The sequence below is a fragment of the Scophthalmus maximus genome, chromosome 3, assembly GCF_022379125.1.
Source record: "Scophthalmus maximus strain ysfricsl-2021 chromosome 3, ASM2237912v1, whole genome shotgun sequence".
In the NCBI taxonomy this organism is placed as follows: Eukaryota; Metazoa; Chordata; class Actinopteri; order Pleuronectiformes; family Scophthalmidae; genus Scophthalmus; species Scophthalmus maximus.
The window spans coordinates 5,850,287-5,875,298 of record NC_061517.1 but is presented as its reverse complement, the minus strand read 5'-3'; the positions used below and the strand labels follow the sequence as shown (position 1 = coordinate 5,875,298).

The 25,012-nt window shown below is 42.8% G+C and overlaps 2 protein-coding genes across 5 annotated transcripts in view; one reads left to right on the top strand and one right to left on the bottom strand.

Annotated features, from left to right (window-relative positions):
- Positions 1 to 8,235, bottom strand: part of tcea2 (transcription elongation factor A (SII), 2) — a 111,068-nt gene extending 102,833 nt beyond the window's left edge. For 3 of the 4 annotated variants that reach the window (XM_047331367.1, XM_047331368.1, XM_035644632.2), the window contains exons 1-2: positions 8,206 to 8,235; positions 2,528 to 2,589 (exon numbers count right to left, since the gene is read on the bottom strand). The gene's annotated coding sequence lies outside the window, so the exon portion shown is untranslated. The remainder of the gene's footprint in view (positions 1 to 2,527; positions 2,590 to 8,205) is intronic. The other variant, XM_047331366.1, reaches the window with a different exon arrangement.
- A 1,331-nt stretch (positions 8,236 to 9,566) lies between these two features.
- The window catches only part of xkr7b (XK, Kell blood group complex subunit-related family, member 7b), a 60,005-nt gene continuing 44,559 nt past the window's right edge, over positions 9,567 to 25,012 (top strand). The window contains exons 1-2 of the mRNA XM_047331361.1: positions 9,567 to 9,708; positions 14,563 to 15,253. Of these exons, the coding sequence (XP_047187317.1) occupies positions 14,673 to 15,253 (581 nt within the window). The 5' untranslated portion in view covers positions 9,567 to 9,708; positions 14,563 to 14,672. The remainder of the gene's footprint in view (positions 9,709 to 14,562; positions 15,254 to 25,012) is intronic.

Genomic DNA, 25,012 nt, shown 5'->3' with positions numbered 1-25,012 from the left:
TACCATTTACACCAGCAAAAGACTCGACAGTCAAAAAGAGACAATATGATACCTATCGTTCTTTTTTTTTTTTTACTTTTTTCGTTGCGGTTTTCAACTTATCTCTACCACTCACACAATATCGACAGTCATGATTTGTGTCTTAAATAAACAAACCTTAAAATAACAGGCAGAAACTGGATCATAGGGCAAATGATTGGAATCAGTGAACACTACACGTTGTATTTATTTTCATCCAACACCAACTGGCTGCAGTAAAAGAACACGGGGTCCTCAGATGAAGCCAGGAAAAACGTCTTGTTGGTCTGAACAACCACAAATTCAAATATAGGCCACATCCGATTTGCTGTCCGTCCACAAGCATTGGAAAAAAAAGGGCCAAGTCTAACGACGGTGAGCCACAGATTCAAAAGAAAAACCTTTTTTAACCTCATTTGGTTGGTCTCTGAGAGAATAATTGGACATTGTAAATATTAATTTTGTTTTATTTACATATTTAGTCTTAGTTTTATTGATGTACTTTTGATCAATTTCTAGCTCTTTTCTTCCCACTGCTCTGTTTCACTGTCCTCAGTCTCCTTTTCCAATCCTTCTGCTGGCGTGGAAACACTTGATTTAATGCACAAGGCACCGCATATTATTTGCATTAATGCCATTGTGTCCAGAAACAAAACCAATTCTCCGAAATCCATAATTCCATTAGTGTGTAAACACAGCGATTGTTTTGTCTGTGTGGACGGCTGCAGAGTCTCTATTGCTCTGCTCTTTAGTCCTCTCAGCCCTGCAGCGACTCTCAGGAAGAACAAAATCCTAATGAAGGGTTGAGAGTAATTACTGCTCTTAATATAAACGTTATAATGGGATTAGAATGATTCCACTTTCTCACTCTCCCTCCCCTCTAAACTTTAGTCGTACTCTTGTCTAAGTCTTTCTTCGTCTGCCCTTTCTCTCCTGCTCTCTCGATATACTGTACATATATTTTTTCTTATTTGTATGCCTCTCCCCCTCGCTCTATCGTCTGTGTGAGTTGTTTCTTTCGACTGTCTTTGTGAATCATCTGTTGAGACAGTGAAATCGAGGTCCAGTCAGATGGAAATATATATCATTGTGCATGTCCCTGTACCAGGACGTATGTGTAGTTTGTACAGTAGCTGACTGTTTGAATGTTTCTCTCAGTAGTCACTGTGTGTGTGTGTGTGTGTGTGTGTGTGTGTGTGTGTGTGTGTGTGTGTGTGTGCGTGCACTTAGAGCAGCAGCATGTGACTAAACAACAAAAAGTGAACATGGCAGCTGCCATGCTGAACATACTCCCACTCCTTAGTATGTGCAGCATACACACACACTTGGACATCTATACTTAGGAGGACTTTCTTAATTAATTTAAAACACTACACCAAGTTAAAATGCCAAATGCTTAAAAGCTTTTCAAATGTAAGAATTTCATGGTTTGTAGAACTGTAATTAAATATCATCAGATATTTACTAAACAATTTGTTGATTGGTCAAAAAATACCAGATGAATCCATAGGAAATTATACCTAAGTAATTAATGTGAGGATTTGATGCTTTTCTTCACCATATGTACTCTTAACAAATAAAGCAATTTTGTAAACATCACATTGGGGTAGAAAAGTGTGATGGCCATATTCAAAATATTTTAACTATTTATACACCAGATGAATAATCTGCGCCACACAATAATGAAAATAATAATTAGTAGCCAAGTCGTTTGTGTAGACACACGGCTGTATACTGGCCTACATGCTCCACGTGTTACTGGAGGATACACCAGAGAGCTCAGCCCAAATAAAAACACCAGACGTCACACAATGAACAAGGCGACACTTGAGGAGATCACAGTTAGTTTGTCTGTGAGGCCACTAAATCAAGAACCTCGTAACGATGAGGAGTGTGTTTCTCTCGTTCTGCCCTCCTGAGAATTCACTGATGAGAAGCACCATCAGTATTTTTCAAATATCCGCCAGGACGTTTGATGATTCGCTCTGTCGGATTATCCCACTAATTATAAACCACTACACACACAGTGGGCTGCTTGCCGTCACCCTCCACTCTCTAACAGCTGGCAGCAGCAGCCTTGTCACTGCAGCTACACACTTGGATCAGAGACGGTTGGATGTACAGTCAACGATGTCACTGTATATGGACTGTAGATTCAGAAAAGGTTTCTGCTCCAACTATCCCAACTTTTTTGGGGACAATAGTCACCATGTTCAGATACTTTCATCCTGTAGGCTGCATGTGATGCCAGGTAGAAGATTACAGCTGTGGACATATTGGGGCAAACAGCCAATACAGTGAAACAGGGGCAACCGCTGCAACAACCATCAGCCACAGTGAAGGCCAGGGAGCGTTCTGTTGAAACCAAAACTAACGCTCTGCAAGATTGTCTTTTTTTGTGCATTGACCAGCTGCAAGCAGAGAGAGTGCAAGGTTCAGATGCTGAACCTTAATGGATGAAGGGGAAGTCCTGGGAGAATGGAGTGAAATGATGAATGGAGACACAAACCTTTTTGATTTGTCTCACTGCTGATGGTGCAACGCGGCTTGGAGCTGACGTCTGGAATGGACCTATTTTCAGAAGGACACAAGGTGCATATATGCTTTTTAGTTCAGTGTTTTGTATTACTTTGTACACATAAGATCCAGTATCATCTCTGGAAACAGATGTTAAAACTAAAAACAACGTGCTACATTTGCACACGTTTATTTAAATTATTGTTTAACCCTGAAAAACAAAGTGGAAGTACAATAAACATTTTGTAGGTCACCTGAGAGAAAAGAAAAATCAAGTTGAACGAAACACAGAAATGCAAAGAAAGACAACTAAACACACCCGCGGGCAACATTTGCTTAACAAGAACTTGACGTGGGATTGGCTGGAGGATGCTTCTGGAAAATGTGCAGGCAAAAAACACTAACAAAAGAATAGTGAAAGAACAATAGTGCACTGCAGGGGCATGAACAGTGCTCTTTGTGTGTGTGTGTGTGTGTGTGTGTGTGTGTGTGTGTGTGTGTCTGTGTCTAGTCATAACATTGAATAAGCTGCATACATAATCTCCTTCATCAGACTCTTTACATCCTGTGGAGCTAGCTCCTGAAAAAAAACATGGTGATGTAATTACCAAAGCTAGTCGATGCACGTCTCCCCTATGACGTTTGCCAGCCACTGGGGGGGGGGGGGGGGGGGGGGGGGGGGGGGTCAAAGACATCTCCTGTGCTTGTGTCCTCTTTCCGATTTGCTTATCTCTCTTATGCCAAGGGTAACTTTACTCAGTTGTGCGTTTGTGGAACGCACTGGGCTTCACAGGACCTTGCTGAGCATTTATTTTGCCTGTAGATGCTGATGCTAGTGCAACATCTAGTGACGGCAAATATTGTGTATAAAATCTTTAACAATAATGGCAGGCTGAGAACATCAGTTCCTTTCAAGTGAGCAGATTTCTGAAATCCATCCGTGTTCCCAGGACAGATTCAGGGAAAACAATCACAGATATACAGCGAGACGAATTAAACCTTCCCTCCACAGTCTATTTCTATATCTCTCCATCTATCTCTCCTCTCAGCTCACTGGCGGTCTTCACACGCCGCCGTTCGCTGTGTCTTCCTGTGTTGTTTCATCCACCTACGGCCCTCTGGTGTGACAAATCATATTTATAACGGTGTTAAAAATTAAACATGATTGCCTCCACAAAAAGACAGTGAAGTCAACCACACAGGGTTTCTTTTTGCATTAACTTTGAATTATTTGTTGACCAGCACATACCACGTGCGGGTTATCTCTAAGTGTGTGTGTTTGTGCTGATTGCAATCCTGCATCCATGCTCCTATGTACAGCACAGTGATGTTGTTGTTTAACAATGCAACAGTGTGAAAACACACATCGCTGGCTGTTATCTGAAGGTATGTTACTGAGAGGATGAGTTTGTGTCCACCCCAAAAGAGTTTGCTGTTTCTTTGCTTTCTAAACTGACATCTTAACTCAATAAATGTCGAACATCTTGCAGCTCACTGTAACACATTCATCTTTGACAGTTTCAGTTCCTCGCAATTCTTCTGCTAAAATCAAACACATGACAAGATGTGTTGACAAATTTTAACATTACTGAACGTTGACTACTTCCTGTCGGTACAACGTATACAGTTTGTGCTCCCTGTGGGTGTAACATGGCACTGGCAATACAATATGTGTTGTTATTAATACTTCAACCACGACAGAGGAGATTATACAGACGCAATGCCACATAGGTAACTTCCTTCGAGGTGGCACTCAGGGAACTGAAACCTCAGAGGTGAAAAAAGTCTGCAGCACACAATGTAAAAATAATAATCATATTTTAGTGCTGTTACCAAAACCACTGCACAAATATACTTTTATACATGTATATACTGATAAATTGCTGAAAACATTTCCCCCCCACATGTTCTCTGAGAGCTTAGAAAGAGATATTGGGGGAAAAGGGTGATTATTTAGAATTACAAAAACCCAAAAAATGTAAAAATCATAATCAGCTTGAATTCCCTCCAAACTGAACATTAACTTGTTTTTCAGAATCATCCTAGCACCATGTTAACGTGGGAATCTGCTGTGATATAAAAACAAAGCATCTAACAGCTTCAGTGCCTCAAAGGGTAAATGCTGTTTACACCAGGCAGTACCCCACCCAGAAGTCTCCAGCCTGCTCAGCCTGGATGTTCCCTCTTGAGGAGGCAGAAAAGTCCAGTGGATGGATTTATGAGGTTGGAGGGGCAGAGTAGAGCTCAGCGAGCTGATGGGGGCTGAGCTAATGGGCAGCTTCACTCAGCACTTTTGTACACCAGTCACATAACGCCGTCAGCGGAGAACCATGAAACTCCAGAACCAACTGGCTGCTGCTGGTTGCGCATGGAGAAAAACAAAGACTTGCATCGAAGATTAGATCCAATTTTGCAGAAATTAAAGAACCATTTTTTCACACAAACATTCTAATAAGAAAGCTGAAGCACAGGATTATCTGAATCTTATCCTGAAGCTTATCCTGTGCAGGGTCACAGGGGACCGGAGTCCACCTGAGCTCAAGCCCTGACGTCTAAAACTTACATTAATATATTTATATGAATACATGGAGGGGGCCACACCATACACAGGACTTTGTCTTCGCATCATTAGGCTACAAAAAACAATCGTAGAAAGACCGTCACATTGGGTAAATAATTGGAAAGTTAGTTATGACAAGAGAGAAGAGACATGCTTTAGTTGCTAAGAGCAGATACTTTACTGCAAACAGTGTTGTCGGTGAACAGTTTTCAGCTTTGTGACTTTCAAACACATTTGCTGTTCTAAACAAGCTATCATGGCCAGGATGTAAGGTTCTACCTTAAGTCAGGTCAATACTCTGACTGTATATAAAAGATGGACAACACGACAGCTCCAAAAAAGTGAAGCCAAATCACCTGGATCGCCCACTGGTGGGTGGCTGCAAATGGGACCTGGGCCAAACCAGAAAGTAAAGGTAAAACATTTTTGTCCCAAGGATGGTTTCTGTCATGACACTGATGTGTGTTCAAGAGATCATGTTTCCAGTTGACTTATTATTATTTGAGTTATTTGAAGGAATAAAAGCTGGGTGAACATCATGATTGACAGCTGAGACTGACTCATGTCTGGTCGAGCGACCTCGATATCGCTGCTCCATTTTTCAATGATGTCACCAGCGCAAGATGGGAAACACCCGCATCAGGAGAATTTTAGCTTCATATTTGTAAAATGGGAGGAATTGGAGACGCGCTGTACATCCTACTATACCCCCTATGACGCTGACTTTCCAGTTCAAAAAGATAACTCTACACATTTATTCTTAAGAATTGCTCACCAATCCCAGAACCATTTGATTTATACATAATATAAACATTTGACTTGATTTGATTGAATCAGTTTGAAATAGATCCCATGTACCCTTTAGCAGACCAAACTGATGATGGGATTTGAGTAAAATACAAATTGAAAAAAAATATTCTGTGAGAAGGCTGACATTTTTGGATATTGGCGGATGTCTCAGATCAGTGAACGCTCAGCAAGCTCTGTGTAATTCTCCATGTAATAAATCACTTAAAAGAACTGAGTTCTACTGACTCTGACGGACTTTCTGTTTCCTCTTAATCCTCTGACTTAAGTTGAAAGTGAAAGCTTCAGACTCTTCTCTCTGCTCATCTTACCACAGAAACTCAACTGGTGGACAATCAGCATGTCTGCTAACTTAAATTGGTAATAGACAAGTTTTAGTTTTAAACGTATCATGATTGCACAGTAACGAATAATGACACCATCGTTGTTTTGATCAGTACGCTATAAGCCTTGCATTAACCATAGAATTCTGTTTGGTATGAAATTTCATGCAAAAACGAAGGCTCAATTTATGGCACACAGGTAGTGCAATAAAAGCAGAAAGCGGAAAGTGCTTTAGGGTTTTTTTTGGAAACGGCTTGGAAACTCATCAAAATCAAAAGCGAGCCCCCTTCTGCTGAGGAGACAGAGAAGGTGAAGACGGTGAGTGAGAGACACAGAGGTAAAACAAGAGATGGAGATGTGCTCTCATGAGCTCTCTGGATGACATGCACACAGACAGGGTTGGTAAAGAGAAACTGACAGACCCTTCGGTTCGACCCTCTAGTCCGGATAGCATCTCAGACTATGCGGAGAACTCCTGGTCTTGATACGGATGAAACAGATATTCAGTTGCCATTATTTCTACTAGATCAAGTAAGTAACAGAACTGAAAACTTACTGTATAAAGATCGTTATGGTTTCCTTCTTAGCAGATTCCTCCTCAACTTTTCTAGAATTCTAAATACTTTAGGAGTCATATGGCATACGTACATCTTTGAATTTGTATCTTCCCTGACATAAATCCCATTTGTAAAAAAAAAAAAAAAAAGCCCTGGAGCAGCACTGAACATGCTTGTTCATATGAGGCTTAGGGCCAGAGCAAAAATGAATATGTAATAACTGTGCAAAACAAAAATGAACAACAACTTTTTAAAAGCACAACATAATACATAAATTATTAAATAAAACTGTAGGGTTTGAGATTAAAACAAGAAATGAATTAGATAAATTATTAACCTTGAATTAATAGGGAAAAAATAGTGACAGATGGTGGGAGATCCATAAGAGACAATAAATAATCTTTATTGTCCTCATGCAGGTTTGTTTTGGGCTGCGGCTTCCTGAGCTGATTCCAAATGCACCATGGCGACACTAAGTTGTTGCTTTGAATCCAACTCATCACCGCATTTATTGTCGGACTTTCGTCTTTTCTGTCACTCTCCACTGAAAATTAGAAAAGCAAGTATGGGATATAAAAAATAATATTTAATAAAATGTTTTAAAAAAAAACAGCGATGGACTAGTGCAGATGTTTTTTAAAGTCCCTCTGAAAGCTCGAAGTCTGTGTGCATTCAGCAGTGTATCAAAGCAGCGGCAGCAGCACTGATCTGAGACCTCTAATTAGCTCCCTGTGCTCTCAAACTCATGATGACCCTCATTTGTCAGGATATGTGCAGCTTGTGAGTGATACGCAGGATGATGCGCACAAAAGCGAGTTGAGGGGGAGCAGAGGGAAAAACACTGCGACTCCCAGGGGAACGTTGTGAGTCTGTCTGTCTGCCTTCCACACACAGAATTCATGCCCAGTACCCACTGGCCTGATGTGGGTGACAAAGTAAAACAACAAACACTTATTCACCAGGAGGGTACGCTCAAAGTGAAAGCAAAAAAGCAAAAAAATCTGAGTTTAACTCTCTCCCCTCTGTTACCTAGCCTGGGACCCAGACTAATTCTGGGAGCTCTTTTATATTCGCCTCTCTGGCACAAAACGGTCTGGATCCCCTCCATAGTGCGCAACAGTGACCGCCCACTTTTTGAACAGCCTCTATTGGTAAGTGATTCGGCCGGGCCAATCACAACCGATTATCTGATAATGGGCGGGGTTTATACCACGACGTAAACACAGTTACTAAACAAGGCACGGGGTAAACACTATTAGCAACAATTAGTCTGGTGTTCCTTTAAATTCTGCCATGTACCTTATAGCATTCAAACTCAGAACAGCACGTTCAATACTTGTGGGCCCACAGTCTTTTCAAAAACAAAGTCAAAGTGCCGTTGGGCCGCTGACTGTGACGTAGTTTGAAAAAGGGGTCACTCACCCCAGTCCCGTCTGTCCTCTCGCCGGTGTTATGGCCCAACTGGTTTCCGATTTAACTGGTTCCCGTACCTAGCAGCAGCAGATGTTATCCGCTTCAGTCAGCAGATTCGTCACTCTTTCACAAACATATTAGTGGCAATTTGCACGTCGCATCGGCTCGCATCTCATATCTACTGCGGCGAATATGATGGTATAAGTAAGCACTAATTTTCAGCCACCTACGTAAAAAATAAAGTGAAGAAAATAAAATTCTTGCAAGATCGCATTGAACTGGAATCGATCTCACCACAGCAAAAGTCTCAAAACTGAGAGTCCTCGATAATCACCGTGAGCCACGACAACTCTGTGAGGTGCAGGTGTCCGTCACATATTGATAGATGATGTCATCCTCCGGGGAACACGTTGATTTGGGTTCACCTGAATCAACTGGTTACCTTCGGCTCCTCTCAGGAAATACACGAACTGATCAAGACTGTTTTCTCGATGGTTCCGCCACATTTACCACCACATTACAGTACACACTACGCCAACAATATTTTTAAATTGTAACGATCTCACTCCAACTATATACTGTCAAAACACACTCAAGAATGACTTGTTAACGCTGAGCCGCAGGAAGAGTCAAATACGATAGCCTTTGGAAATAAATTGTATTTTTGAAAATTGACTTTTCTCGTGCCTTTTCTTGTAATAAATGCTTGAAAACTGATAAGTAATGATTGTAATCTTGGTCTCTTAATTTGGCGTAAAGCTCTTAAATAACACGGTATTGACGAGCACTCGATCTGTATTTTACAACCCAATATAGCGACACAAAAGGAGGGAGAGTGACAGTATATCATTACTGTAAGTCCATGCCTTCAGTACTGCGCTGATAGGAAAGAATATTACCAACCACTCGTATCGTACAGTCTTGATCAGTTCGTGTATTTCCTGAGAGGAGCCGAAGGTAACCAGTTGATTCAGGTGAACCCAAATCAACGTGTTCCCCGGAGGATGACATCATCTATCAATATGTGACGGACACCTGCACCTCACAGAGTTGTCGTGGCTCACGGTGATTATCGAGGACTCTCAGTTTTGAGACTTTTGCTGTGGTGAGATCGATTCCAGTTCAATGCGATCTTGCAAGAATTTTATTTTCTTCACTTTATTTTTTACGTAGGTGGCTGAAAATTAGTGCTTACTTATACCATCATATTCGCCGCAGTAGATATGAGATGCGAGCCGATGCGACGTGCAAATTGCCACTAATATGTTTGTGAAAGAGTGACGAATCTGCTGACTGAAGCGGATAACATCTGCTGCTGCTAGGTACGGGAACCAGTTAAATCGGAAACCAGTTGGGCCATAACACCGGTCTTTGAGCGTGGATGAAAACAGTCTCACCTCCCTCGTGGCCGGCGGACTTTTAACCTGGTCGCCCAGTGCGCTGTCCGGTTCCCCCTCGGTCTTCCTGATGAACTCCACGGAGGTGCTAGCTGGCGGTTAGCACTCGAGCTGGGTAAGTCCAAAGTGCACTGACGCGCGTTAGCTTTAGCTCGCTCGTAGCTTAGCGTGCTAATAGCTTAGCCGCAACACAAGCATATTTCAGTAGTTACAAAAAATGTCACGGACTGGAACTCGCTGTTTTGTATTGTCCACAACACAATGTTTGACGCACATTAACAGGCGGTAACACCGTGCGCGCCACCGATATTACCACGGTTTTTCTCTTCGTCCTCTCACTGACAGACGACGAGGCATCGACGCCTCAGCGCTACGAACCGCTCTCGCGCACGTTTTGGATAACCGTCTGTAGTTGTTATCCCGCCCCCTGGCCAATCAATAACTAAAGAACTTGACATTGCCTCATAACTGACCAATAGAAAGGTAGAATACAATACACGGCAATGTAGGATGAGGTTAGTTTTTTTTAGTTTTTTTTTTACAAACTTCTTATGTTACATTCAATGTCGTGGTAATTTGCACTACTCCCCATGTAAATGGTTACAAACAGTCAAACATGTGCGTCACATATCATACAACTGTAAAAATGTTAAATAATGGAAAACGTCCTAGGCCATGTCATGAGGAGAAACTCAGTTGGAGTTGAGGTTTTACTGTGGTTGAAGTTTCTTATTGGTTTTTCACTTGAAACCAATGTGAAAAATGCCTGAAGCCTGTATTCTCTAGAATGACCAGCAGAGGGCGACTCACTGGTTTGCAAAAAAAACACTCCGTTTCAATAGAAGTCTATGAGAAAATTATTCTACTTCTCACTTGATTTCTTTCGTTGTTAACATTTTTGAGTTTTTGGTCTCAATCTTTAGTTTCAAGTCTGCTTCAATACAGCATGATGTTCATATGGTAAATTGCGGTCTTATTTAGAGTAAAATATATGATAAAGCACTATATACATTGCCGCGTGATTGACAGCTGGTCCCTGTTTGCAGTGGACAAGCTCTCAGTCAGACCCCCAAAATGAGAAACTCAAGGCTCCAAATTAGCAGTTCACAAACCAACGGGGGACGTCACGATGGATTGCCAATTGGAAACTGAACTCCTAACCTGCACATTGACCATTTTTTTTGCCCAAGCCATGAGTGCTGAAGAAACTTCTGAACTGCTACAAACTTATATTTTTCATCAGGGTTTATTAGGGCTTAATGAGAAACTCTGCATGAAACCTCACTACAGAAATTTGGCACTGTGTTTTCTTAATTTTGTCAGAGTTGGAGCTGTGATGATCTGGGATCTCTAATTAGCTCCCCTTAGTCTCAAACTCATAATGGGCACCATTTATTTAAAAAAAAAAAAAAAATCTGACAAATTTGTGCATCTCTAAAATGTCGTAAAACTAAATTCCAAACATGTCCGGCTTTGAATTACACAGCAACGAGCCATTAAAAACCATCTGGGAGTTACTAAATTCAGGAAATATATGTTTTCACACCATTTAAGTGTTTGAAATCTGTGGGTGTGCAGGTTTTATAAGAAGCTACTGTCCAATGAGAAGCTTCCAAGTGGGAAATTGTGAGGAAATTGAAGCCATTTCCCTTCTATTTTTAAACTCACAGGTCATTTTGACCTGGGCCGCACAAGCGTCATACAGTGCTTAACTCACAAGTTAATAATGTTATAAATCCAGGTTGAGATTTCTCCACATTTTCAAATGTTTGTGAGATAGGATTTTTTTTAGAGTTAGTTAGTTTCTGTAACAGTGGCTCTTGTCTCGATTTCAAAGCCTATAAGGACTCGTCATGCAACCTCATCCATTAGCCAAATCGTTTTCCACTTCAGGACCAGACAGAGCCAGGATTCCAAAAAAAGCGGGGAAAAAACCCTCCACAGCAGATGTGACTGGTGCTGAGATGGTTTGTGAGTGGAGTGATAAATTCAGATTAACAAACTGGGCGTTATATCTTGTTCCACAGACATTTTGGATTTACCCCGGCTCCGATAAGCCCCAATCGGAACCGACGAGGAAACACAGCGGATGATTAGTTTATTGAGGGCAGTGAAGTGCAGAGCCGTAATCAACCAAAGAGTTTTATTGCCCATTCTACTCAGAGTTTATGGCATCTTTTCAATTAGTATGGTCACCGCAGCAAACAGACCAGTTGCTCTGTGTCTTGTCGGCTTTATGCATCACTGCCTCGTTACAATCAGAAAATGCACTACGAAGGCCCGCTCTACTAAAACCAAGGGAGCTTGTGAAGTTAGAGAGCTGCTGGTCTGGGACCAGCAGAGGAAAAATACTGGGTAATAAATTCCCCCTTTAACAAGTGATGCTGATGAACTGTTAAAGGAGAGGTCTTTTTTGTTCTTATTGTCAGCGAGTCTCATAAAAAGACAAAAAAGAAAGATTGAAGTAATTGTAGAGGGAGCTGTAATCTGTGTATCAAAAGCCTGATCCATCCATCCATCCATCCATTAACTATGCCACTTATCATTTGAGGGTCGCAGGCGAGCTGGAGCCAATCCCAGCTGACATTGGGCGAGAGGCGGCGTACATCCTTGACTGGTCACCAGCGTGTCCCAGGGCTGAGACAAACAACGAGCCACACCACTCACATTCACACCCGTGGGTATTTGGAGTCTCCAATTCACATCAACCCGCCAGTCTTTGGACTGTGGGAGATAGATGCAGTTCATGTACCTGAAGTGAACCTACAAAGACACAGGAAGAACATGCAAACTCCACACAGACATGTCCTGGTCCGCCGTTAAGGTTCGAACCCAGGACATTCTTTAACTCTGTGAGGTGACAGCGGTAACCAGTGGTCAACAATGTTTTGTACAGTCGTTTCATAGTGTAGTGGTCTCGTAGTGTAGTGGTCATCACTGTCTTATCTCTTTCTACCCACCTCTCCTCTCTTCCCCATTTCTCTCTTCACCCCAACCGGTCGAGACGGATGACCGCCCACAACTGAGTCCGGTTCTGTCAGAGATTTCTTCCTGTTAAACGGGAGGTTTTTTTCCACCGTCGCCAAGTGCTTTGCTCATTGTGGGATTTGTTGGTTTTTCCTGTAATATTGTAATATTGACCTCACTATTAAAAGTGCCTTGAGACAATGTATGTTGTGATATGGCGCTATACAAATAAAATTGAATTGAATTGAATCGCGTCTGCTTTACACGCAGAAGGTCCTGGGTTCAATCCCTAGTGGAACCAAACCTTTGCCAACCAAAATCCTCTTGTGGATCAATAAGCTAATTCCCAGAATGAGTAATGATTCCCATCATATGCACTGTTTCATCCATTTTGATTTAAAAATAATGAAAACACTACGTCCCAGGAATCGCAGGGCTTGATGTCCAGTACAGCAGATAAGATAGGATACGATGAGATGAGGTAATAATCCTTTCTTAGTCCCACTGGAGAGAAATCTGCCGTGTTACAGCAGCAGAGGGGGAAAGTCATATAAAAGCATCAGTAAAAAGTATTAAATAAGTAAAAAAATTATTTATAGGTAGAAATAATATGTACATTGTAAAACAGAATATATACAGTGTGACAAGATTGGAAGTCGGAAAGTGTTGACTGACTAATTCATGGTTGCTTTTATTATTTTTTTGAACAATAAGATAAATATAGACTCGTACCAGTATAAGGAATCATAACAAAATACTCTACTTTAGTCATTGGTTGAATAACACAAATTTTCTTATGGGTCATAACATTATAAATTGTTTCTTAGAAATGAATTTTTTTTGTTTTGCATTTCAATGTCAACTGATACTGAAACTGTGATCGTATTCATACAAACTAAATGCGGCTTAGCTTTCAATAATTTAGCTTAGACCAGTTTTCTTCATGACACGTTCACAATGTTTGCCCCGAAGAAAATGTTTGTTTCATAGTTCCTTGAGTGAATCCTTAATGTTTAATTTAACCCAAACTATAGATGACTAGACAGCTGACACGGGCCTAATTTTTCGAGAGGATTTTGCATTGAAGTAATTTGAAATTCACCTGTGAACACGTACATATTTGGAATTCACATTAGGTCACCAAAAAACCATCAAAAAGGATATGGTGACGTGTGGTTTTGAGGACACTATCTGCTCCTGTGTTCTTCATAATGAACACGCAGACCCCAGCTTCTTCCTCTGATGAGAGAAAAATGAGAAAACCATACGGCGAGTGAACGCGGAGAGAAGAAGAACCGCGTTATTACCCTTTAACCTCTCTGTGCCGAGTTGTCTGGTGAGACAGCAGACTGTGGTCTTCACTGAGGCGCTCGCACGATTTAATTCACCGGTCTGAATGTGAAGCAGGACGAAACACCAGCATGCCCCTTCATTCTCTTGATTTGACAACGTATCACATTGAGCTCTTTCTCTTTCCCCGAATGCACCACATGTGATTTTGATTTTAATGCAGGGCACATTTTAACATGTGGCCTTTCATATAGTCTGGAGGGAGATGCATTGTGCAGGCGAAGCACAGCATGCAAAACAGGGGTTCACAGCCTTCACAGTGGAACGATGATCCCCTTTGTGACAAGTCAGAAACAGATAGTCAGCAGCAGCTGCAAATCCGACCACCTCAACATGAGTTTAACAAGACATGTGCAGCAGACTGCCGCCGCCGCTGCTGCAGAGAGCGCATCATGTGGCAGGAATAGATTTAATGATGGATTTTTTTCTTCTTCTTTTTTTTTGAAGAAATGAAATAAAACCGAAGCCCTGCAGGTCACAGCTGTGTGCACACGTGTCCTGTCATGCCCGCAGAATGTCCTGGAAACGTCGCGCTGGTGTCGCGGTGTTAAAAGCGCTGTTAGTGATGATGCCTCACAATTAATTGGCTGATGATGAGGCTAGTTATGATGTAATCTCTCTCTCTCTCTCTCTCTCTCCTGCACACATCCAGCCCCCTCCCATCTCCATCTCCCTCTCTCTCTCCCTCCCTCCCTCCCTCTCTCCCCCTCTCTCCCGTTTCCCCACCTCTTTTCTCTGTCTTTCTCTCCCATCCTAACCAACATGGCCGCTAAGTCGGACGGAGCAGCGGTGTCTGTGGAAGATGACAACACGCCCAGGAGCCTCTCGGAGCCGGGGAACCCCGCCGGCCGGCCCCGCTGCACCTCTGCGGGCGGGAAGCCCTACACCCCGCTGGACTGCTGCTGGGTGCTCTGCGCGCTGCTCGTCTTCTTCTCGGACGGCGCGACCGACCTGTGGCTGGCCGCCGACTACTACCTGAGGGGCGACTACTGGTGGTTCGGCTTGACGCTCGTCTTCGTCGTGGTGCCCTCCGCCGTCGTCCAGGTGCTGAGTTTCAGGTGGTTCGTCTACGACTACTCGGATCTGAGCTGCGGGGACGGAGCGGCGGGCGCGGCGGGCGCCGCGTGCGGCAACGCGCTCAGCACCAAGGACAGCGACCGGCGCGGCGCGAGCGCGAGCGCGAGCGCGGCGACGGGGAACGCGGCGAGCGCTGCGCCGGCTTTCGCGTCTTCTGTCCCGCCCGCCGCGGCCGGGAGAGTCGCCGCCCCCCGGAGGTGTTGCACCGTCTGCATGTGGGTCTTTCAAACCGTGCTCCACGTCCTGCAGCTGGGACAAGTCTGGAGGTAAGACCGCCGGCGTTGGTGTGGGGAACAAGGGGGGTTGGGGGGGGCGCTTCCGTGCATGAGTGCGCGCGCGCGTGTGTGCGTGTGTGTGTGTGTGTAATGTGCGTCGTGCACATGTGAGCGCTGCATTCCCAACGCGCGTGTGCAGGTGCACCCTACACGCGTCTGCGGGTCCGTGCGTCTGTGTGTGTTCACGTGCATGTGCGCGTGCGCTTATCCCCCAGAAAATGCTGCCTTTAATTGCCCCACAATCACCCGTGGCACAAACGTGCAGAAATCCACCAGGGAGGTGAGAGATTCTTGCCCAAAGGCAGAATTCGTAGCCTCTACACTGTCACACAACAGTGTTCTACCAGTGACAGTAGGAATATGAATTACTCACCCAGGAGCATTTGTCTCCATCCTGCTCCTCTTGTCCCGACCGTGACAGAATCTGGACGGATGCATGCGGCTACCTGAGCTCTAACATGCTGTTTCTTCCTCCCCGATGCCTCAGTGTGTGTCATGGTCCTGATACGTTGACATCACAGCTCTGCTCTGGCTGCATTTTAAATTAGTGATCATGAAATCTTATCTTGTGTCCACACTCAGTTTAGTTTTAATTTTGCCTCCCACCCATAACACCCCGTCCCGTCCCGTGCCTTGAACTGTGTGTTGATGTGAGTTTTTTTGCTTTGATTGAAATTCATCCAGAGTGTGCGTCCGCGTTCGCTCCATGTGAGGCGACGCGTCGTCTTGAATGTGGAAGTTTCACAGCAGCCAAAAGCCTCTGGAATTTTGGATTATTTTCCAGACACGCTGTGCAGCGCAGTTGAAATCTGGACTCTTCAGGTTTGCGCATCATCGGCTTGGCAGCTAATCTCAAATGAGACGACGTCTACGTCAAGTCCGCACGTCAATCACAATCACCAGAGAAGTTCTCTGAGATGCATTCAAAGGAAAATACCAGAAAAAAAGAATAAAACAACGTGGTGCATCGATGTGCTCACAAATATATGTATTTACAAGGACAAAGTCGTGCAACGCAGCACCACGGTTGTTGTACAGTCCATTAAAATCGTGTCTGACAAACGTTTAAGTCTGAGCAGTTTCGGGACTGATAGTGGTTCTAATTTATGCTGCTTTACATTTCTACTCAACAACATTTCAGAGATATGTATTGTACCTCTACTCTAAACTTCTCAGATGCTTTTCCAATAATTCACACAGATCTGTGAAAAGCCCAAACATGTTTTAAAAAAATATATATTTTCAACCCCATTAATCATCTGACAACCCCTCATATTTATCTTGTGACCTTTTGGAGGTTAAAGAGCTTCAGAACTCACACAGTGATGCAACATGAACCGTGTAAGAGAGTGTGTTTAATTTCATACTAAAATACACTGATAATACCTGCGTATTTTAGTTGAGAAGGATTTTAATTTGCGGGATCTGTACTTGTATACTGGTATTAGTACTTGATCTCAGTATTTCTTCCACCTTTGCCTACAGTATGCAATTATAATACCCTCGAGAACGTGTCTGCATATAACTACATGTCCAGAATAAGAATGTTTTACATTTGAGATGCACCGTGGAATAGAAGCATCACCTGAGCTTGTCATATCAAAAAAATCTAGGTGAAGTGACACTTGATTGACAGGAGAACAGCCTGTCTAGACTCAGAGCAACCAGTGGTGCAAGGGAAAAGAAAAGAAAAGAAAAGAAAAAAGCCAACTGTATTTGGTCAAGACCAGAGACTTTTTAAAGAGAGAGACTGTTGGCTGAAACAAGTCAGAGTCAAAATACTCATGAGACCAAGAAAAGACTGAGATTACAGAGAAGAAGAAAAAAAATCATGTTTTATGTTGGATTCAAGACCAGACTTGCTAAATGTACTAACGTACAAACAATGATGTCTTTTTCTTAGGCGACAGAGAAAACCTTTCAAAACACACACACACACACACCATAAAGTAACTTTTATATTCATGTTTTGTCCTGCAGTGCCTGACAGAGAAATTTCTCAGATGCGATGACATAAAAAAATGTGTTTATTCAATATTTTTACAGCATCAGTAAAACTGCCACTTCAGCAGGAAGCCCCCCCCCCCCCATTGCTTGTTGTCGTCATGTTAATGTGGAAAGTATCTGAGGAAGTTTTTTTTCAACCTCAAGGAAAAAACACAGAAAGCTTTTTGATCGTCTGATAGAAACGTACACGTCGAGCGGCCTGCACCTTGTGTACTCGCCAATTCAACCTGGTGGTAACGGCGAGGTCAAAGGTCAGATCGGTGCCCTGCTTCAGGCGGGGAAAGACTGAGCGCTAAATAAAGATTGACGTTACATCAACTGATCCTGAAATAGAGCGTGCAGGGATTCACGCGGGACTATAATTACACGCATACTCAGTAATGAACTGCATTAATGAACAACAATAAGATGCTGAGAGCCGGAGAATGAGAATGAGTTGGTTTTAATGTGATCGTGGCTCGGTGTGACTCGAGCCGACTGAGTCCGACTCCAATTCTAACATTTGATGAGGTGAGATTTATTCAGCATGTGGAAATACACCTGCCGCAGAGAATTCCCACCTTAGGTTTACTTTTCCCCCCTTCCATTTGGATTCAGAACTGATCCTCTAATCAAGCTTATGCTTTCATAATTAACACCTGAGCCGTGCAATTTGTTCGGCAAAATCCAGTCCTGAAGTTTTGAACCCTACACGGGTTGTGCGATGTATTTCTCCAAGGTGGAACATTTTCAGCTCATTTCTTGTGCGATCAACCTGTAGAAACTTCGTCATCATCTCGCATCGCAGGCAGCTTGGCACGGTCAGAATGTGGAGATGAGGAAAAGACACGGCGAACGAAGAGAGAGAACAAAGAATAGCTATTAGAAATACAGTAAAAGATCAATTGACTGGCATTTTTGGAAACGCATTAAGCTGATTAACACATAAGAAAAAAGCTGCAATGCATTGGATTTTGTTTTGTTTTTTTGCATTACAGTAAAGCGGGGTCATTCATTTTAGGTAAGAAAACAAGCTGCTGGGTATCGGGGCATCGACTGTCGTGACTATGCTTCACCTGTGCGACAGCTGACCAAAATTTCAGACATGTCAGAAATTCATCAGGAGCATCTGATGAGGCAGTGAACATATGTATGTACAGTATTCAGACAAGATGAGACACATCTTTTGTTTCTATCTTTGTGATGCATCTTAACAAGGTTTTAATATTCAAGTAACGAATTTGTGGTGTTCCTCCAGATTGTTTTTGCTCATTTTCTGATTAAAAAATATGATTTAAGAAAAAAAAAATAGAACCACACTGAAATTTAATTAGTTTCTACGAGAAGGAATCCGCAAAAAGCCACTGGGCCCCATTCTCTTTTTTTTTGTATTCAAATCACAGGATTAAAGAAAAATCCCCATTTCTGCTGACTTTTATCTTTCTCTGTCTGTATCTTACATTCCTCTGCCAGTCATTAAAATCTGTGTAAATACTGACAGAAAAACTGGAACATAGTGCAGATTACAGTCTGTTTTACAGAATATCACTGATACTCACCAGATATTTTTTCAGCAGCTGCCAGAGAGCAGAGGGTTTTTTTTTCGGGGGTTTTGATGTTTTTTTTATTCACCTAAAGCATCAGGTTTTAGGTCAATCTCTCATTTTCCTGCGGTGTTCAACAACCATTTGGGGTAAAAATCAATCTTTAGCGACACAGAGACCATCATTCGCAGCCGCGGGAGCACGGCACGGACCAGAATGCATTGCAGGATGAAGACAGGTTAAGGTTTGAATCAAGGTCAACTCACCTTTTCTCGACTGGAGACTCCCGCGCGCCGCTGTTCCTATCGCTTTCTCCATCTACATTTAAATTCCACAGCTGCAACAGCAACAAGGTCAAATCTCTTCATCTGGGGAGTTGTTGAAAGGCATTGTGGGGGTTGTAGGAAAACCTCAAACAGAACACGGGTTAACCTGAGAAGTGATTCTATCCTTTCATCACAAAATAATATTGATTTTTCTTTTCTTTTTTTTTTGAAGCTGATGATATTGGTCTGTGAGAGGATGAAATTACGTTTTATTTTAAAGCTCTGAACTGGTTTTAAAGTGACCTTCATTAAACTCTACTGTTGATACACACTAATGAGGAAAGTTGCTGATTAAAACGGATATAACAGTAAAAAATTGTAGTTTAGGGGTCATCACACAAATCTGTGATTTTCATTTAATATATAAAAGTTACTTGAAAACATTCAGTCAGGTTTTGGATATGGTAATGTGAATTTCTTTCCAACAACAATTTGAAACTGAAATATTATAAAATCTTTAAATTCATCACACATTGGATGGCCATGAGATTTCATCTGCAGTTTAAAATTCAGCGTGCGCGGTCGGAGGATTTTATTATCGCGATCGATCTTGATGAAGTCCACAATCGGCTTTTCAAGCTGATTTTAGAGATTGTGACGTATCGGGACGTTAACTCTTTGTTTGCCCTAACAACGTGGAGCCATGGTGCGTTCACAAAACCAGCGTGTAGATAAGTCGTAAGCTGGTTCTAGTTGACAGCACATTTCAAAACTGGGAGGAAAGTCCATAGTTCAGATTGGGCATCGAGAATGTGCGTTACAAAGTTTGTAGTGGGAATTTTCTTTGGGGGAGAAATGGAGGAGGAGTCAAACGGAGAGAACAACAAAGTCTCTCCGCAGGCTGACAAATCGATGGTCAGCCAGCGTTGCAGTTTTAAGGACGGTCCAAATGGTTCCTGTCTGTGCCAGACCAGATCAATCAATCGCAGAGAGAAGTAATTGAATTGGTTCCAAATGGTCACTCAGCTCAGGTGGTCTGACTGTTAGCCCGGTGGAGCTCAATGCGCTGAATCATTCAAATCTGTGTGTGTGTGTGTGAGGGGCACGCCCCACTCTTCATTCTCAACTGAGGTGACTCTCAGTGGTTATTGCTCTCACTTTTCATGTTAATTAAGGGACCTGTCACTCAGAGACTCTTTTAAACGGGGGCTGTCGAGCGATTGGCAGAGTGTCATGTCCGGCACATGAACAGGGCCCAGCGAAGTACAGGGTCCCGGGCCAAACACAGGCACAGAGTGTTGATCGTCGAGTCCTATTCTTATCTATCCTTGTTTGTCTTTGTATCAGCCCCTTTTCACAGAGCCCTGCACTGCCGGATCAATACTCTGCCGCAAAGGTTTCTACCACAGACTGAAGAGAAATAAAGTTCTCCTCCATTGCTGCTCCAATTTGTGCCAATTCTCATCGAGTCATTGTTTCTACTTTGGAGAGGAGGAGAGAGAGAGACGTGTATGTGTTGTGTAGAATGGAATTTGGACACAGTCTCTCTCTGCGTGTGTGTGTGTGTGTGTGTGTGTGTGTGTGTGTGTGTGTGTGTGTGTGTGTGTGTGTGTGTGTGTGTGTGTGTGTGTGTGTGTGTGTGTGTGTGTGTGTGTGTGTGTGTGTGTGTGTGTGTGTGTGTGTGTGTGTGTGTGTGTGTGCGGAGATGACATCATCATTAGGGGAGGAGTCTGATTGGTGATTAGCTGCTGATGAGATCTGCAGCGCGTGAAGTTTGTGCAATGCTGGAACAATATTTCCCAGGGTGGAAAGTTGTTGATTTTTTCTTATTGGTATTCACATTGGAACTTTTTAGTTTCTCATCTTGTACCACTAAAGAAAACATGAAGAGAAGCGCGTTGGTCCAGAATCTGGAGATATAACCAGACGCTGCAGCTGAAGCATACAGGAACAGTCTCTCAGGTTATGAGAACCCCAGGTGCAAGGTAGGAATTGAAAAAAAAATTGAATTCATAATACATACTGTAATTTCATATTCAATCATAAGAGAAAGTTGTTCTTTTTGGAGCAAATTAGCAAAAGTTTCTAGTCTGGTTTGACAGAAAATAGAGAGAGGGGGTGTAGCGTTTGAAAAAAAAACCCCGCTAGCTTTTAAAAGAAGTTCCGAGGTCCATCCCTGACAACATTCATGGCAACGGGAGATGATTGCTGCGACATTGTCTGGTTGAAGGTTGTTCAGGATTATAAAAAAAAAAAGAAGTACAATTTGAGACGATAAGGTGTTAAACGTAAATGGCTGGCTGCTGTTTTTAGTTTCTGCATGGTGGGAGACGGTAATGATAATGAGAGAGTGTAATGTGAGACAGACAGTAGGTTGTCAAGTTAATTCAACTCTGGTATCGTAATCAAAATGTTGTGCAAACCTCTGCTGAGGAGGTTTACACTTTCAATCTTGTCTGTTTGTGACTTTATTTGTCAGCAGGATTTGGGTTGTATTGGGCCTTGGAAGAACCCAAATTAATTTTTTAGTGCAGATGCAGATTAAGGGGCTGATCCAGGAATTGTTTTCACTTTTTTAACATTGCAACATGAGGCATTTTTCAGGGAATAATCTTAGTTTTAAAAAAATCTGGCTCATTTAGTGGGCTGGTAATTGTGTGTTAGTGTGTACGACTTGATATGGATTTGCCGTTGAGGTATCCAATTTCATTTTCAAGCCTGATTAGAAACGGGACGTTTATTTCCCCCTGCTTTTCTCTTGACATTTGAAATATACATATATGTGTAGCTCTGGCCAATCCTGCAGGGATGACTTGCTCATTCATGGTCGGGGCTGCATATTCTCGGAGGAACCTTGATGATGTGTAGCTGCTGTTGTAAAATTTTGTCAAAAGTGCAGTTTTGAACTGGAGCAGTTGAACATTTCAGCCTGTAAAACCGACCCAGCGACAAAGAAAATGATTTTCGCCAGCTGCTTCTTCACAATAAAAGTCTTTTAGCCATAAATCCCTTTAACCGACCGAAAGAAAGACTCTTACTGTGAAGCAGCAGCAGGATGTGATTCAAATACTCAATGAACGACACCATGTCCCTGTAGCTGTGTCCCGAATCCAAACTGAACACGACATGCTAAGCACGTTTTGAACCTTGTCACACTGGAGAAGTGTCACTTTTGCAAACGAGAAATGCTTGGACGTTTTTGAGTTTGCTGCTGATTCACACTTGCCAGCGCAATGCTCGAAGGAATGGACTCACGGCTAGAGACAAGTGCGGGGCATTTTCAAACCTATACTTTGGTTTTGGTGTCCTCCCCGACTGCAATTGCTGTGTTCAGATCAAGCCGAACCAAATTGAACCAGCGGCGAAATTGAGGCAGAGCCACTTTCAACCACAGATTCAACTCAACAACGCCGGTTTGAAAACACTCTTTGGATTGGTAGAGAAGACTCCACAAAGATCTTTTGGAACTTACATAGAATATAGTACGTACAGTAAACGGTTAAGAGAGATGATGGAAAACAAACGCTCGAACCCTCTCGCAGCCGCAGATTCATCAGACCCCTGCACATTAACGGATGTATGTAAAGATGGACGACACATCTCCACTTTCTTACACGGTACAAAAAAAGTGCTGCCATCTTGCGCTGGTGATATCATTCGGAGCCAGAGTCTGTGCCTGTAAGTTAACGTGGAGTCGAGCCGTGGTGTCGAGGTTCCACCGCGGTTCCAAGCGCTCAGCCAATCGCGAATCATCGTCAATTGTGACATTTCATTCCAGTTTTTACACCATCAAGCATCAAATTACAACCAAGCAAACTTATCAGAAACATGAGCACTTGGACATACATGATGTGATTAAAAACCTAAACTGCCTTTTTTAGATTCATACCTCATATCTGCGAGAGCAAATATGAGCGTGCTGATTGGTCTGGTTTCCAGGGTGCTCGCATGTCAGAGTTCTAACTTCCCTAACTGGCCAGCAGCAGGTGGAGGAACACACTGAATTTCAAACATGTCTCTTTAAGAATTTAAAATCCCCGGGACTGTAAATGCGCGTAGGTTTATTTAAAATTCAATAGGGTTATTGATTATGAAGAAAAGAAATATGCCTGGAGGGAAGTTTTGATGATCCTTCCTTCCACCTGTCTGTCTGTCTACCTGCTTGTCTGTCTCTTTGTCCGTGCGTCTTCCCCTCAGTCTGTGACTCTGATGTTCTGTCTCTCTGTATGCTCTCCTGTCTGTCGCTCCGTCAGACTGTACTGAATAATTCACTGCAGCCCTTGAGGGAGCTGTCAATCACACCACATCCCGTGTGTGTGTGTGTGTGTGTGTGTGTGTGTGTGTGTGTGTGTGTGTGTGTGTGTGTGTGTGTGTGTGTGTGTGTGTGTGTGTGTGTGTGTGTGTGTGTGTGTGTTCGTGTTCTAGCATTTCCAGCTAGCTGCCCCTGTCATCTGATCTGTCTTTGTCACTTGCTCTCTCTCTTCCTCTGTTTACAGTCCATGTCTCTTTACTTTTGGTTTTAGTTGTTAACCAAAAACACAGACAACGGGGGTGGGTGGAGAAAGCGTGAGGGGGGTGTATGTGTGTGTGTGTGTGTGATGGATGTGTTGTGTTTTAAAAGTTTGAAAAGTCTGACACTGTTGGACCCTGCTCCAATCCTCTGAACATGTACCGTCAGTGTATGTGCCGCAGTGTAGCATGTTATTAGCATGTGCTGCAGGTGAACACGCGCACACACACACGCACACGCACGTTTTGAAGAATGTGACTATGTACAGATCATGAATTCACAAAACCAAACCTGCACCTTTAACCCGTTGAATTCTGCAATAGATATGCTCTGCCTACATTGATATTTTTGCTTACTGTGATGTCATCTCTTGGAGTACCTTCAAATGTGTCACATGGCTAAAATCTACACAACCTAAACTAAAAGGCCATGTAGGTCAGTAAACCATAAATGATAGAAGTGCTGAAAGATTCAAAAAAGGCCAAGTCTGTTAATGGACACGAGCAGGAGTTTCTCAGATGCACATGCATGAAAAATGTCACAAAACCTTTTCAATGCCTAAAACTTGGTGTAGTCCTTCACCGTGAAACGGAAACAAAAGAAAAACAGAATGCATAATTCACATTTTTTCAATTGTCAGCTTGATCAAGCACCATATATTCAGTGTCTGAACAATCCACAGCAGTTTTTCAGCTTCCTTGAACAGCGAACCCTCTGGCTGCGTCCTCCGGGCCCCCGGGCCTCCGAGCCGCTGTAATGACCCAGTTTCTCCACAGGGATCGAGGAAGTTCATCTCGTTTCGCAGCCCTTTGCTCTAAAACGACTGCTCAGTCAGAATGTCCCCACTTTAACATTTGAATTAGATCTGTTATCCGATGGCGGACGAGGAAAAGCAGACTGCCGTTTGACATTTTCGCTGGTGGATGGAGGGTTTATGGTTGATGGGAAGTGCCAGCCTCCCTCCTCAGTGCCAGCCTCCCTCCTTAGTATGTCATTTCTTTTTTTGATTGAATTTTGGCTCTTACATGTGCGGCTGCAGACCTTTGCACATGTTTTTCGCCGCTGCCTCGTGAATTTTGTTCTAATATGTCTCGTAGAACAATATCTGTATTATTTTATCTGCTTCTCTTTGGGTTATGCACTCTGTTTGAAATAAATGGCCCAATAAGGTTAGAAATAAGTTCATACTGGACGATTCTATTCCTCATTTATGTTCAGCGGCAATGTAGAAAGAAGCAGTGAGGTGTCGGAGGTATGGAGTAGAAGTGGGGTGGGATAAATAGTCTTTTTAACCATAACCATGATATTTTAAGCATTTGACATTCAAATGTTTTTTCATTTAACATTAATATAACAGAAAATATGCAGCTTTGCAGATTCATTTAATATTTTTCCGACAAAGGTGTAGAGGTTTTTAAAGTCAACAAGTGCTCTTACTTTACAC